This window comes from Chlamydotis macqueenii, chromosome 2 (genome assembly GCF_036417535.1).
Source record: "Chlamydotis macqueenii isolate bChlMac1 chromosome 2, bChlMac1.mat, whole genome shotgun sequence".
Lineage (NCBI taxonomy): Eukaryota > Metazoa > Chordata > Aves > Otidiformes > Otididae > Chlamydotis > Chlamydotis macqueenii.
The window spans coordinates 63542501-63558473 of NC_141557.1; the positions used below are offsets into that span (position 1 = coordinate 63542501).

The window sequence follows — 15973 nt, forward strand, 5'->3', positions numbered from 1 at the left end:
ACAGGTACAAGTGAGTGTAGGTATTTCTCAGATGGTCAGTGCTCAGCTCCATTCTCAATGAAACAAATGGCCAGTTTTGTGCTGTCTCAGAGGGACCAGGCTTGCACCCATACTGACCGGGGACCTACAGCTCTGTTTTGTACTCCTCCTTCCCTCAACTCCCAAGCCTTAAAAATAGTGAGAATACTTTTCAAATGACCAATCCAAGTACATTCATCTCATCATCTGTCTTGAAATATTCAAGAACTGACGTATTTTGAAAAATATGCCAGAGAATAATGCTAGAGAGTTGTTAGGGGCTCCCCCGCCGATCAACTTTGAAGTAGACATACAAAGAACCTCACCACAGTATTTTCTGCTTAGGATAAATTATTTTGCGTTTCTTAAGAAATCAAACAAGTTAAATCTTCGCTTAAAGGAAGTTAAATTAAATCTTCACTTTCTTGAACTGGTAAGCAAGCAGGTGACACAGATGGCACCGAAGTAAATGCTGCTGTGCCATAGGTGACGGTACACACTGATGCTACCAAGATGCTTGACAGAATGACAGACGATGGGCTCAATCCAACAACGCCTACTCAAGTGAGTAGCCTTTACTGCATTAGAAACACCACTGAAATTAATGGGATTGAAAGAGTACAAACCAGTCATGCAAACAGCAGGCTTTGTGGTCCTGCCCCAGACAAGCACTCCAGGGGAGGAAAAAGCAAGACTGAAAATAATGACTGATAAATATTTTTAAATATATGTATGTGTATTGGAGAAATTGACATTGCCCCAGTATTTCACAAATGAGGTTTTTAACATCCCTTTCAGTAGTACTTATTAATATGAAAGCACTAAGATATTCTATTTATTGTTGCTTTTGACTTTTTGAAGTCCTCACTGATTTCAACAGGAAATAAAGCTTAAAAGCCTAGGCCTCCACATTAAAGGATATTTTTGTTGTTTGTTAAAACTTCATCACTTTATGAATGACAGAAAGCGATACCAAAATTTTATCATTACTCCAGATTATTAAAAATGTTACATGGTAAAATTTTCAGCTAAAAATTTTTGTTTACTTACAGCTTATACCTATTACAGGAAAACACAGGAATTTTCCTCATGTTTTATAGCTTGCTTTCATTTTCTGATATATTGCAAAGTGATTAAATCCATTAAGTACTGAAGGATTTAATCTTTTTTCTTTTATTTTTCCTGAAGAGAGACAATCATTTTTACTAGTACAGTAAGGATGTGGCACAGTAAAAATTTTCAAGGACTTCAGGGAGATTAATTGAGCACTTGCTTATCTTAGAGATATGGGCTGAATTTTGCAGTTCTTACTTACACAAAACGTGCTGAATGGGAGTTTTGTCAAGCAGTCAGGATCTCAACCACTAATAACCTCTCAGTTATTTTCTTTTTCTCATTAGCAGTCGTAACAGCTAACAGACTAATCTGAAGCTGCTACGAGATGCAAGACGAATTACAGCACATAAAGCTTACCCTGTGAAAACAGGTGAAGAATTGCAGGCAACGTCTCTCAAACCGTACCCGGAGTAGTGAGCTCCTAAGCAGCATCAACCCACAGAGCCGCGGTGGCTCCAGCAGAGTGCTGTCACTTCACATCACTGGGGTCTGGCCCTAAAATTAGCCCACAAAAACTCAAACGAAGGTATTTTGAGAAAGTCACTTTGGGATGGTGATACCTGAAGCCGCTCAGGTGCTCCGCTGACTCAGTGCAGGGGGTGCCAGGCGTTGACGCCAGGAGGCTTTGCTCTGCCACTCTCGCTAAGGGCACCCACCAAATGCTTTCCAGGCTGGAGCAATGCATGGCTGTGGGGAGGATGGTGCTGGCTGCTTTCTCACTGTTCGAGAAGAAGGGAGAGGGCTAAAAGGGTGCCGTGGGTCCTTCAGTGGCTGTCAGAAAACATGGAGAGTGGAGAAAAAATTGCCACCGTGGCTGACTACACGCATGCAGGATTTGTAAACCTGGCTTTACTACTTCTGAATTTTTACTGCAGGCATACGTCTTTCTGCTCTGTGTAAGAGGAAAGCCTCTTGCATGACGTGCGAGGGAAAACAGAACGAATGGATGCTTTAACTTTTGTGAAACAGCCCGAAATTAAACATCACATTCTAGTCAGGTTAATTCTGAAAACATATGCTGTTTATTAAACGCTCCCTTTCTAGGACTAACTGCTTCTAGTCTGAAAAAAGCCCCAGCTGACTCCACTGTGTTTTATCTTTGCTCTGGGATCTTTTCATTTTGCCTCAAATCACTTCTAGTTCCGTACATGTAAACGACCTAAAAAACACCTTTTCATTTATAGTAAGTCTATAGTAAGTAAGGTCTATTACAACCAAAAGTTCTCTGACAATTCAGTATTTTGTTAGATTTTGTTACTCTATATCGTAGAATCCTCAAATTATGTATGAGTCACAAGACACTTGGATAAAATCAGGTAAGAGAATCAACATTTTCTAGGCTTTCATCTCTTTCAAAATGCTGATGACTTCCTGAAGAATTAAAACAAAAGTGTCTTGTAAAGGAATCCAACAAATGTGTGAGTAAAATATTTTCTGAAGCTTCTTTTTAGACTATATGCAATAATACAAATGAAAGCACGGAAAAGTGTTGTATCAATTACTATTATTTCTACATTAATTTACTTAATTAATATTTTCTAAAGGTAGGAATTTCTTTCAGGAATAAAAAAAAAACCCGCCGATCTTTCCCTGAGAAGCAGTGTACGAACTGTGAAGAAGTTTCAGAAAAAACTGCGTTTGTTAACATCAGCTAAAGATAAAATGTCTGCTAACTGTGAAGACAGATGTATAAAATGCTCTCACATGCAAATCCAATAATCATTTCAAAGTGCAGATCACAGCACTTTATATTTAAACAAGCAGTATTATAAATAAAACTCTGAGCATAGCACATCAATACAGGACAATTATTTACCACTCCTATCCTCAGAATACACAAAATTATTTTTCCCCAAGCACAACTTAAATAAAAAAAGAAAATACATTTAAAAAAAACACATACATTTGTTTTCAAAACTATATTAATTTGGAAACAGTAGCCTTGTAGCAACGTACTGATCCTCGAGAAGAACAGTATTACTTTTTCCTTAGCTTTATCATCTCTTACAATTGACAGAGCTTTTAAAGAAAGTTTTCTTAAATTGTTAGAACACGTTTATTTTCTTGCAAATTAATTCTTTTTAACTCTTTATGATAGCTTTGAATCCCATAAAGAAAGATGAATTATCACATACTGAGCCCAAGCTGTGAAACAGGAGGAGACAAATAGAGACCCCTACTGTGTTTAACAATGTAGAAGAAATTCCAGACTCAATAGAAAAATTTTCTGTCCTTTTTCTCAGACCACAAAAGCTGTTAGTATGGATTTGAACAGTGGAGGGCACTCTTGCTATGCAAAAACTGGTACTGACCTAGCACACTCGGTTTGATCTATTCAGTAGCCTAAATCTCAGAATTTGTTAAGTAAGAGCCACCTGTGGCACAGGCACTAACTGTATTCTGTTTAAAACATTTGCAGTTTCTAATCTGTGCAGTGAAACACTTTGTTATCTCAAACACTGGCACCTTTCTACGTGTCCGCAGATGTGGAACAGATGCAAGCTTCACAAATTGTTTGGAATATTTGCGCAAGATATCATATTAAAGAAGAGCTGTGTTATGTTTCCCAAAATCATATAAACAGCTATTCAGTTGGCTGTTATGGCATGTATACATTAATTTTGGGTTGTGTAGAATTTGTGAACAAATATGCTGATGTCTGTAGGAACTAAATTTATTTGGAATGCACCAAGTTCTATCGGGAATCCTTAAAAAAAAAAAAAATCAAAGTCAATACATAGCTGGTATGAAAGATACTGAAAAAAACCCAAACTAAAACAAATAAACTAGAAGAAGTAAGCAGAACACTAGATTCTGCATAGCTTTCCTATTTTGAAAAGTGTATCATTAACTACACCTTACGCTACGTAACTCTAACACCCTGCAGAACAAAGCCAGCCACTCTCTGAACCACCACAGAAAAGCCGACAAATTTGTGTGCGGAGGCTCACAGCACGAGAAGCCAATGTGAGGGCCCAATCCAGCGCCTCCTAAGCATCTCAAAACTGAAGCAGTGGATTCGACAGCACTACTCTTTTGAGTAAAGTTACATGCAGGAGCGCTTGAAAGAGCAAATTCGGAGTGGTTTGATGCCAGTTGTTCAGCTCTGCTCATTCACCCTTTCGTATACCGCAGTTATTGCACAGGAGAGCAACGCGCATCAAGTTCTAGACAAATCCGTTAGCTTTCATCATTTCCAGCTTTGGGAACGCTACTTACATCGACAAAATTATAAAATAAAATTATGAAGTGGCACTGGTAAGAAGGGATCACCTGAAACACTGAACAGCACGTCGGCTTTGGTTAACTGAGACAAAAATTCTGTGGCACCTGCAGGGTTAACGGAGCCGCTCAAGACGCTGGGCTTCACAAAAGGAAACCTTTTTTCCTTCTCGAAGAACTGTAAACACTTGTGCCGAACTAGATGGGCATTTGATAAGCCGTACAGCGGGCGGCAAACTCGGAGGGATCTCCAGTTAACACTCAAATTCGGTGTTAACACTTAACAGAACAGTGGTAAGCCGCGCTGCCAAGGTCAACTGCACAGATGTACTAATTGTATTATGAGCTTGACATCTAGTGGCCACCCCTGGCAGGGCAAAGCAGGCAAAGGTTAAATCAGCAAGCCTTGTCAAAGCACTTCTAACTACCCACCCTCAGGGAGAGTCCTGGGGAAGGAGCTTTCTGGCACGCTCCGCAACCCGCCCCCCACCACTTCTCCCCGGCTGAGCTCCCGCTGCCCCACCGCCCCAGGGCAGCACCCACCCACCCAGGCCGGCGGCTCCTGGAAGGGATCAACAGCCTTCCCAAATATTGTGGCATGCCTCGCTCCGTGCGTCAAAAGTTTGGAAACTTTTTGGTGTCTCTTTTTCAAGCGGTGATAGAGTCCAAATTTTTTTTTTTTTGGGGGGGGGGTGGGGGGGAATGGTGAAAGGAGGGCAAAAACCAGTATCAGAGACTGGCAATAGTTTCAGAAGGGCTCTTTTTAAAGATTTAGCTTACCCCATAATAAATGTCGTAAAAGTCTGCTCACTTTGTGTACCCTAACTACAGCAATGAGATACTAAAGACCCCACTCTTTAGACCACTATCTTTTCACTTTTCAACTTAAAAGATAACACATTTTTCAAATTTGTTTCTCTATGCTTTTCTGTCACCCTTTAAAAACATTATTTTGCTGGCTTTCCCAGTTTTGAAGGGGTTTTCCTTGATAAGAAGAAATGCTCTCTATGTCCAACAGCACTGTAACTGAACCAGCTCCTAAAAGTGTATTTTGGCCTAAATTAACTTTTTTTTTTTTTTTTAATTAATGGAAAACCTTCACTACATTTAGTGGGAAATTTTAAGAGGGTAGAGGAAACAGGATTTCGGCCCTTTACACTGAGATGTACAATTCAATAAAAATTTACTGCTGGAACTAGATTTATTCATGCTTACTCTGAAAAAAAGATACAGCAAATTACTCACATTTTACAAATGCAATATTACAAAATAAATTATTTCAACATGCTTTATTTTGGAAAATGTGTCAATACTTAACTATTTTAACGTCATGCCAGACCTGGTTTATTATCAGCAAAAGTGATTGACTCATGTCCTGACTGATGGAGAGTCAACAGATATGCTTGTCCTGGCTTGGCAGCCAACAAATCAAATGAAGGAAAGATATCCAGAAAATCCTCCCAGAACTCAAACTATTTTTCAGAAATGGCACTAATACTTACTATTAATTTGTTTATTTTGACTCCTTTATTTAAATGCCACCCATTTTTTTGAATCGTAGCTTTCCCTCTTTTGTAGGCAAGGAGAAGTAATTTTCAACAGCTAAATGTATGCATATTAATAGCTTAATTACACAGAATTTAAACCAACACCTTTCAAAATTTCCTCCCTTCCACTCCAAAAAAAAAGAGACTTAATGTCTACCTCAGGAGATGGTAAGACTTCCTTAAGATCAGCACCACCAGATAAAATCTGACCCAGTTTTGTCTACTTTCATCATTACACACACATCAGCAAATTGGCTGATTGTTGTAGTTTCCTTAGTATTCCAAATATCTTCCTATTGCTAACACAGTTCAAACAGTAAGAATATTTTAAAAATTATACAAATACAGATATTACATCGTTTGAATGTTAAGTCTCTACCGTAACAGCAGAACTATTTAAGGAAAGTTTCAATTACCATATCTTATTAAAGGAACAATTTATAGCAATACTTATTTGGCCTTTATTTTTCAAAACAAAAAGCCTTCTCTTACAGTTGCCTCAGAACAAACACACGCAAAAATCACCTAAGTTTTATGTTTACTGATAGCTGCTTGTGACTTCTCAAGTTTTAAAAGCTATAGTGTCTAACCAACGTGGAACAACCCCTACTTTGTCCGTAGGAATGTCCTTCCTATGGCGGCGACTCCCTCCAAGATGTGTTTTTACCCTCTATACATGCAGATAGAATGAACACACTCACATGAAGCTGGCTGCTCCATAGCGAACTGTGTCGTTGCTGTAGCGGAGCATGTGTGTCTGTGTACATACTCCAGACCGAGTGCAGTCAGGAACTGCTCAAAACTGCACAGCGCAATCCCACTTTACCGGGACAAAAAAGATCCATTAGTTTAGACTATGTTACATGTATTGAAGAGTGCGGGGGGAAAATAGGTCCAATATTTAAAAAAAAATATTGTAAGAAGGCACATTAGAAAACTGTCACTGCACAGTTCTCTATAAGGTATCTTTTTTACCTCAGACTGAACAATGATACCATCTTTGCCAGGAACTTCACATGAAAAAGTCCAAAACATCATTTGTCATCACCCTTACCAGAACCTCATTTGCACACTATTTAAGAATAACTTTTCAGTGTAACAAAAAAAAACCTTCTATTATCCCTACTTCAAAAATACAAATGCCAAATCTGTGGTTTAATATAAAAATTAATCGGAGTTGAAGCATGTGCATTGTACCTATAACTCTGATTCATTTGTAATCTGTTGAATTAGGCAAGTCTATTAGAAATGTAATTCCAACTATTACAATGCTTTACATTTACTGAGAAACTGAGATTATTGTATTCTACAGGCAGTCATCTGAGTCCTGCTGCCGCTGTTTTAAAGTGATTTCCATCATATCTTCTAATTTAGTAACCTCAAAGTGTTTTTTTTTTCAATAGGTATCTTTTGTTCACTATTCACAGTGCAACTATTCAAGAAATACATCGTCACCAGCTGTTTGCTAACACTTCCTTTCAAAATCATGACAAAATGTATTTTTAGCATTTTGACAAAGTAATTTCAGACGATTTTGTGTGTAAATCTGTGGCTGATGACAATGCCAATTATCTTCAGATTTCCAACAGTTTCTTACCATCATGTCACTGCCCTGTTTGAATGCAGCTCTATTCTACTGTAGTCCAAGCTGGCTATAAAATTATTTGGTCTGATTCTAAAACTTCTGTCACAACATTAGCAGGAAAGTTACAGTGAGAGCAGTCAACTTAAAATCCGGCCTAACGTTAATCTTCCATTCTGCTCCCCAAACTGCCAAGCTTCCTTCTGCTACTATTCATACCGTCCCTTCACTCCAAGGATTAAGTTTATGGCTCCACTTAATAAAATCTATCTTGAGGTGATATTAAACACGATTTCATTATATAAATAATAAGCTTCATTTGTTTAATCTTGTGTTCACAAGAATTTCACAAGATAGTGAGCCAGATGAGTGAAGAGGCTACATGTATCAAACCAGGCTGCTCACACAGTTTGCTTTCTAAAAATGCCCGATACTCTTCCACTGCGCAAACTATTTTTGGCCTGTTGCAAAACGCACCCAGGAACTCTAGCAACATCTCGACTATAGCTGCGGACAGAAAGGAAGAACACTGCCGTGACAAGAAGTGCTCTAATTCCCGAGGTCTGGAGCGCTCCTTCTATTCTGGCCTATAAAACTGCTCTCAGCCCGGCGATCGTTCGCTCCCCAACACGCAGCGCGTAAATAAATGATTTACATCGCACTAATGCGCGCCGGATCGCCCTCCGCTCCCGCATCCTGCCTCCACCTTGTTCCCATTTCTCCAATGGAAGGGAAAACCCACCAGCCCCACTTTAGCTTGTTAATCGTTAACTATGAAGGGTTTCACTCTATTAATTAAAATATGGTTTAATAAAAAGCAACCTCGCACATTTTGATAACAGCCTTCTGAGGCTGGAAAGTATTTACATTGTTGCATTTTAGGGCTGCTGTGAAAGCCGATTTTGTGCTATTCAGGGACCACAATAATAACGCTTTAAAATTCCTCACTGGGATGCAATGTAGTCCTTTTGATGGAAAGACTGTCTTTCTCATTCGGCAGAAATAAATCCATTCATTTGATCATGTAGTCATTGAGGGCAATACAAAACAAACCAAGTGTGAGAAATTCTATGTGATGAAGTAAACAAAACAAAACCCCCCAAAAAAGGGGAAAAAAAAAAAACATTTCCATGACAAAAAGATTCTTTGTCCTTAATCTACCCACCATATGCAAGCGTTTCTTTTTAGCATATCTCTTGTTCTAATCTCGGGTGACATGGCTACATAGATAAGATTCACAAAACAAAACAAAAACCTAGTTTAGCAATTTTTTTCAATTTATTAACTCGCCAGGAGTGTCATAATGAAGTAGCAGGGTTTCATTTTTCTATCTGGAAATGGATTCAGAGCATGTAAAAGTTTACAATGCCAGTGATAAATGCTTAGACCTAGAACCCACCCCAAGAGAGACTGGGCTCAACAAATCTTGTTTACATTATCATAAAAGACTAATTCTCACCTGGTTGCCTATATTAATTTATTTTACACGGCCACTGTTTCCTAAGGGGAAAAAAAAAATTGAAAACGCACTGCTTTGCTCCTCCACTGTGACAGAAGGAAGTGTTTCTCTGTGTGCCTGTTATTGTCAACAGCGAAGTGGGTTTTCAGTGGCAGCAGCCCCGGACAGGGTGAGACTCACTCCCCGGCTCCCCAAATGCCCTGGGAAGGAGCAGGAGGCTTTAACGATTTGCCAGCCTGACAGATGTTTTAACCTGATGAAGTGGATTCACGCTGCCTTAAGCTTCAGGGCTGTAAAGTTCAGATACAATAGTCAAAAATCCTTCCTCGGGCTTCAACTTTGCTGCCTTTCTCTTCCCCACAGCTGCAACTTAAAAGTCGTTCTAGTTTTGAAGCAGGAGAATGACTTTTTTTTTTTCTTTTCGAAGGGAGGGAGAAGGGGGATAAAACCGTGGAGTCAGGGGCCTACACATAAAGCAGAAAACATTGGGGCTCCCACTCGATTATGTGAGAAACTGAGAAAGCGGTGGGGCTCTATGCAAAGAGGAAAAGAAAAACTTTCAAGTGGAAGCTCTCAACTTAGCCCAGGAAAAGTGAGCATGGGCTGTGGCATGCCTTTGCAGGCTGCAACGCCAGGGACTACTATGGAAATTAAAACAACATCAACAACAACAAAAAAAAAAAAAGGGAAGGAAAAACCCCTGCAGCCCTCCTCTCCAAAAAAAAATTCAGCAAAGTGGAAATCGGGAGCGACCACAGCCCAAATCTTTCCAGCTTTGGACACTTGTTCACCAGCAAGCTGGGCAGCCCAGAGGCATACGAGCAAGTGTGCGTGGTGCTCTCCGTGTGGGGAGGCAGCGAAGAATGGCGGAGAGGCGACAAAATGTCCCTTCCCAGCTGCCTGCAGCCGGAGCGACGGGGGCTGGTGGCGGTGGGGGGGCCTCCCGTGCCACCTACCACCCACCCCAGTCACAGCCGCAGCCAGGCCAGGAAGGCAGAGCAAGGCGGGGGGGGGGGGGGGGGACGCGAAAAGCTGCTGCTGCTTAGCCTTCTCGAAAATCACGAAATCAACACCGCTGCCCCCACGCACCCGAGCGGCCGTGCGCGCTCCGGCCGGGCTCCCCCCGGCAGCTGCCGGGGCAAAAAGGGGGTCGTGGGGGGAAAGCGGCTGGGGCAGCCCAAAGCCGCTCGCAGCTTTCGCCGGCCGGCCCGAGGCGGTGGGGGGGGGAGCCCCCGGCACCGCCGCAGTGGGGCTGCCCCGGGGGCACGGCCTGGGGCCCGGTAGCCCCCGGGTCGCGGGACCCCCCCATCCCCAAACTGGAGCCCGCAGCCCCGGGCAGGACATTATGGCCCCGGCCGCCCCGACTTTCCTCTTTCCTGCTGCCGGGCAGAGGGGAAGATGGCTCCTACCTACACCGGGGGGGGGGGGGGGGAAGAAAAAAGGATACCCCAAAAAACAGAGGGAGCGCAGCGGCGAGCAGGAGGCCGGCGCTGCTCCCGAGTGTCCGAGCCCGGGTGAGCGGGGAGGGAGGGCTGAGCCCCGCCGCCGAGTCCCGCCGCGATAAAAACCGCTGGGGAAACCGGGCGGGACGTGCGGGGAGGGATGGCTGGGCAGGGGGTGGGCTACGGAAACTTGGCGAAACTGCGAACTTCCCAGCGCCGCTGCCTCTTCCCCCAGCGGCTCCAATTCCCATTCTCCCGCTGCAGGGTAATTGCGCTCCCATGTTCACCATCACCATAAATCCACCTATCTCCGTCTGAAAGACACTCACAAAAGGAGAGGGAGAAGGAGAAAGAGGCGCCGGGAGCCCTTACCGTGCTCGGAAACTACCTCCGCTTGCAGCTCTTCGTCCGATTTGAGATGCTGGGGTTTCGCTTGCTTTCGACGAGACATGCTGCTAACTGAGCCGTCTTGACTCTGCTTTTTGCAGAGGCATCAGCGACGTGGAGGTGGAAAGAGGGGAGGAATTGGGAACGAGGGACGGGGAGGTGGGGGGGGGCTGGAAATAACTGTTCGCAAATAAAAGTCGAGTTGCAAAACAAAACAAACCAAACAAACAACAGAAAAGGCAACCAACCAGGAGGGGGGGAAAAAAAAAGGAGGAAAAAAAAAAAAAGGCAAAGCTAACCAGCCAGCCAAACTGGGGGTGAGGGAGCGGGGGAGCAGCCGTGCGGGGTGCGCGCGGTGCGCCGTGGGGTGGTGGGGGGGGGGGTGGGGGGGTGCGTGCGCGGCGGGGCTGGGGCGGCTGCGCGGAGCGCGCGCGAGGCTCCGCAATTACGCCGGTGAATAATGCATGGCGATTAATGGGGCTGGGGGGCGAGCGCGGATTGGCGCGGCTCCAGCGGGCTCGGGCTGCATATGCAAATGCAAATGAAGGAGGGGGCTCCGCAATTAGCCGCGTCGCTCCCCCGAAGGATGCGGCTCCCCGGCACCGGCAGCGCCGCCTGCGAGGGGCACCGGCCGCGGCGGCGGCAGCGGCGGCGAAGCACAGGCGCAGCAGGCAGGAGGGCTCTGTTTTGCACACACTTTACACAACATATGTGCAAGGTTCACTTGTTGGGGGAGGTCACGATCTTCGCTTTTCTGTCCGTCTTTCTTTCCTCCCCCCCCCCCCGTCCCCGGCTCTCAGTTTCTTTTGCTCTGCTCTGCTTCTGCTCTCTTTGCTTTCTTTTCTGGCTTTTTTTTTTTTCTTTCCTTCTTTCTTCACATCACTCTGCGTCCTCTTCTCTCTCGCTCTCTCTTTCTCCAGAAGTTGGTCTGCAAGGCGTCTGATTTCCGTGGGCGTGTGAGTAATTTCTTCCCAGGAGGAAAAGAAACTTTTGTGTATGCTTTTCCTTTCCCCCTTGTCTTTTCGATGCGCGTGTGCGTTGCTCTGGTCTTCTGTCTTCACATGCTGGTCTTTAGCTCTTCCTCCATCCTGTCTCCCTTTCCGTCTTTCTTCGTCTCTCCTTCCCGGCTGACTTTTGTTCTCTCGAAAGAGCACGCACGCACACGCAGAAGGACCTTGGGCAGTTTTGTCTTTCACCTCTCCTTCCTTCTTCTTTGTCTTGCAGCTTCTTTCTCCAAGCAGAGACTCCCCGTTGGTGGTGGTGGTCACTTCCTGTTGTCCATTGGTAGGAAGTTTGTGGTTTTTTTTTTCCTCCCCTTCTTTCTCACTCTCTGTCTCAGGTTGTAATGACTTTTAGTAACACTCCTCACCCTCTCTCTTCCCCCCCCCTCCCCCGCCCCCGGCTCAGTCGTGTGTCCTGTTAGCTAATGACAGCCGTCTCGCGTGTGCGCCGATGAGCAAGTCCTTGGTCTCCAGCAAATCGTATCGATCCTCTCCCAGATTTGGGGGGGTGGTGGGAGGGGGTGTTGTTGTCGCAGGGCTGATGCCCCCTCCCCTCCTCCCCTGCCTCGCCCCGCTTGCAGCGGGGCCAGCAGCCGGTCCCTGCGCGGCAGCTCCCCCCGCACGATGCCTCCGCTCCGTTCCGTGCCGAGGTGCGGTGCCCGCACCCACCGGCGGCCGCTCTTGATTCCGGGCGGATAAAACTTTCAAGTTCGGGTAGCGGTGTGGGTCACACGGCAGCTCCTCCTACTCTCCTCCTCCTCCTCCGCCTCCCGTGCCGTGCTGCCGGGGCTGCCGCCGGGGCTGCCCCCAGCCCCGCAGCCGGATCAGCTCCCCGCCGCCTGCGAGCCTCCCTCTCCGCACGCACTTTCCCAACAGTGGCTTTTCTCCCAGCCCCCCCCTCCTTTTTTTTTTTTTTTAAAAGGAGGGGGGGGGGAGACTTCCCTTCCCCCCCCCCCCCCCCCCCCCCCCGCCCCGCCCGGCTTTCCCCTCTGTCGCGTTACAAGTTGCCGTGGAGCTGGGCCGAGCCTCCCCCGCCCTGTCCCGCCGCCTCCCGCCCCGTCCGTCCCCCGGGGAGGGGGAAGGGGGGTGGGGGAGGCGGCCCCGCAGCCGCGCATCCGTTCCGGGCGCCCCGGCTGCCGTCGCCGCCGCCGTCCCTGCCCTCCTCACCCCCCGGGCCGGGCCGGGCCGGGCCGGGCCGGGCGGGGAGTGGGGCCAGCCCGGCTCCCATGGCCGGTAGCCGCCGCTAGGATGTGCCCCGCCGTCACCGATCGCCGCCGCGCCGCGCTGCGCCGCGCAGGGCCTCGCCGGGCGCGCAGCTCCGCGCCTCTGCGTGTGCGTGGGTTTGGCGCGGGGGGCTCCTGCAGCGGCCCCTGCCACCCCCTTCGCTGTTTGCTTTGGTTTGGTTTTTTTTGTTGTTGTTATTTTTTAAACTATTTTTTTTTAGGAGGACAGCCCACCTTGGCGGGCGCGGGAGAGCGGCGGGCAGCTCTGCGTACGGGGCCGGGGATGAGTGAAAGGGATTTCCATCCTAATACCCCCACCCCGGCCCCTGTAATCCAGCCCTCGTCCTGAAAACACACTAACCCCTCGCTTCTGCGGGAGGCTCCTCTGTGTAAACTTTTCCCTGCTGATTGCTCGCTTTATCTCCCGCTCTGCGATACCGTGTCTCTGGGCTTTCGGCGTTATTTCCCCAGCCTTCCCCCCCCCCCCCCTTTTATGTCGGTAGGCAAACCAAATAAAGTCGAAGGCGACAGTTTAGGCCACTGTGGGTAGTTTGTTGGCACGCCGACCGCCAGCCGTTTCAGCGGTGCGGATATTCGTTAGAAACGGGCACGACCTTGGAGGGAAACAACGCCGAAACGCCAAATTGAATACACTTCTCTGTCCTTCGTTTAGCGAGGGGTGTACGCGAGACCCCCCCTCGCGATGATTGCCCGCCTTATAATTAAAAAAACCCCAACTTTTTTACTGTCTTTAAATTCTAATGCATCTTCTTTCCGCGCATCCGTCCTTGCGAAAAGTTCGGTCGCGCTGAGAGTGTCTCGTTTAAAATATCCGGAGACGATCGTGGTGGCTGAAATCTGCTGTAATTTTCTAATATGAAGGGGGAGGAGACGAGCCCATTAATTGAGCACGATTTTTTTTTTCCCCCTCAGAAAGAGGGATTTATTGCACCCGGCGCACACGAACAACACGTTACGCGTGTGCGTATGTATAGTGCTGCCTTGTATTGTGGGCAGGGTGCAAGGGAGCGTGTGCGTTCAAGTGACCCTCAGCCCCGCAGCCGCGAGTGGGGAGCTGGAGTTGGGGCTTCTCCTTCAAAACCGGAGAGGCACATATTCCTGAGTGGCTTTAGATGAGGGGGCTCAGCTACCCTCTGTCCCCGAAATATTTGCCTTGAAATGAGGTAGGATGCACTTTAACTTCCCCCAGATATTCCCCCCCGCCCCAATTGCAGTAGTATCAGAAATATGTCAGTTTTCATCCAGTCGTCTTTTGAAAAGATTTGTTGCTGTTGCTCGGGCAACATTTTTTTTTCCCCCCAACTTTGGCGTTTTCTACTGCTCGGTGCCTGGTAGTTCCCCCAGCAGCAGGCGATTTCTTGAAGAGCCGTTTAAAAGTGCCTTTCTTATAGCGCGATATGGGGGTAAAAAATAAATAAGGCAGCTCATTGAGAGCATTATAAAAACAAAACTTTGTCCACGGTAAAAAATGAAATGATTGAAAATGAATATGATTTTGCGGAACGTGGGAGAATCTTTAAGTGGAAAATTAAATAATCCCGTCTTTAATGTTTAATGAACAATGGAGAACTCAACAGGCAGGAAAGGCATAATTACCAGATTTGTATCTCTTGACATTAACATATTCTAGGGTTACAAGCGATACATTTTATGGTCTTCTTTTCCCTTCCGCCGCGCTCCTTCCCACTTTTTCTCTTGGAGGAAAAACCCGCCGCGATGCGCGGGGCTCGCTGAGCCAAGTTACCGGGCGGCGCGGCCGCTGCCCTCCCCCCACCCCTCCGAGCCCAGTTGGTCCCCCCCGTCTCCCCCCCAACTCCCCGCCCCGGGTCCGGCGCTAATCGCCGGGGGAAACTTTCTACCCGACCCGTGTGGAAAACCCTGAGAGAGCAGAGGGCTCGGGAGGCGAGTGGAAAGTTATGAAGTGATACGCGTCTCCTCCGGCCCCTGCCCCCCCCCCCCCGCCTCCACGGCTCCCCATTACACCGCAAAGTTTTCCACGGAGCTTTTAATTAATCTTCCTGACTCGAGGGCGAACAAAAAAAAAAAAAAAAAAAAAAAAAAATGCGTTCGCTGAAGTTGGGCTGCGAAAAAGACGGCCACGGCGAGGGGGTGGTGGGGGGAATGGCTTAGCCGCGTAAATCTCTGCGCGCCCATGCAGGGAGGTGCGCGCAGGCGAGCGGGGGAGGAGGCACCGCGCAGGGGTGCGCGGCAGCTGCGCGGCCGGCAGCCACGCGTGTCCCGGCGCAAACCGCGCCCGCTCGCGTCCCCCTCGCCGTGGCTGGTGGGTCCGCTAAAAGGCTTTACTGGCGACCGGGAGAAAAAGTTGCTTTTCTCTCCGTAATTAAAATCTGTTAATTGTCCTCTTCTTCCGCGAGATTGCTTTCATTGTCGGAAGCGGCGCGTTATTATTCTGCCTGCTTAATATTATTATTTACCAACTAGTGCTTTATTTTTTACATTAATGGGACACGTAGCTGGGCGTTTGTTTTAATTTTTGGCCTTACTGAGGGTTAACAAAAGCCTTCAAAAAGCTTATCTACAAGATTGACTCCACGAGGAGCATATAAGTCGTTCTGTCTACGCTCGTGCTTTACACAAGGTTGTTGTTCTTAAACCCATCAAAGTTACCAACACGCGGATGAGATAGATCTGACGTTTCGTGCATCTACTGTCTTTTACAGCTATTATTTTGCTCAGCAACTTTATTCGAAGGGGCGTGCAATCATTTGGGCTTTATTTTCTGTCATCTCCTGCTCTTCCCACCCCCTTTCTGCACAGCAACTTTTGTTTGAGGACCCTGGGGTTAAATCCAGCACAATTTTGTCTGTTTAAAGCTGCAACAACTGACCGCTAATTCGTTCTCACATGAGCAAAGATATTACCATACTAATATTATTATTGGTAAGAAGAGGTAATTGATAACACCACCTGCCACTCTGCAGCAATCACGATGAT

At 46.8% G+C, this 15973-nt stretch overlaps 1 protein-coding gene across 2 annotated transcripts in view; it reads right to left on the minus strand.

The window, feature by feature from the left end:
- Positions 1-10898, minus strand: part of SALL3 (spalt like transcription factor 3) — a 21212-nt gene extending 10314 nt beyond the window's left edge. For both annotated transcript variants that reach the window (XM_086743147.1, XM_086743149.1), the window contains exon 1: positions 10759-10898. In XM_086743147.1, the coding sequence (XP_086599273.1) occupies positions 10759-10837 (79 nt within the window). In that variant the 5' untranslated portion in view covers positions 10838-10898. The remainder of the gene's footprint in view (positions 1-10758) is intronic.
- Positions 10899-15973: the final 5075 nt, after the last annotated feature.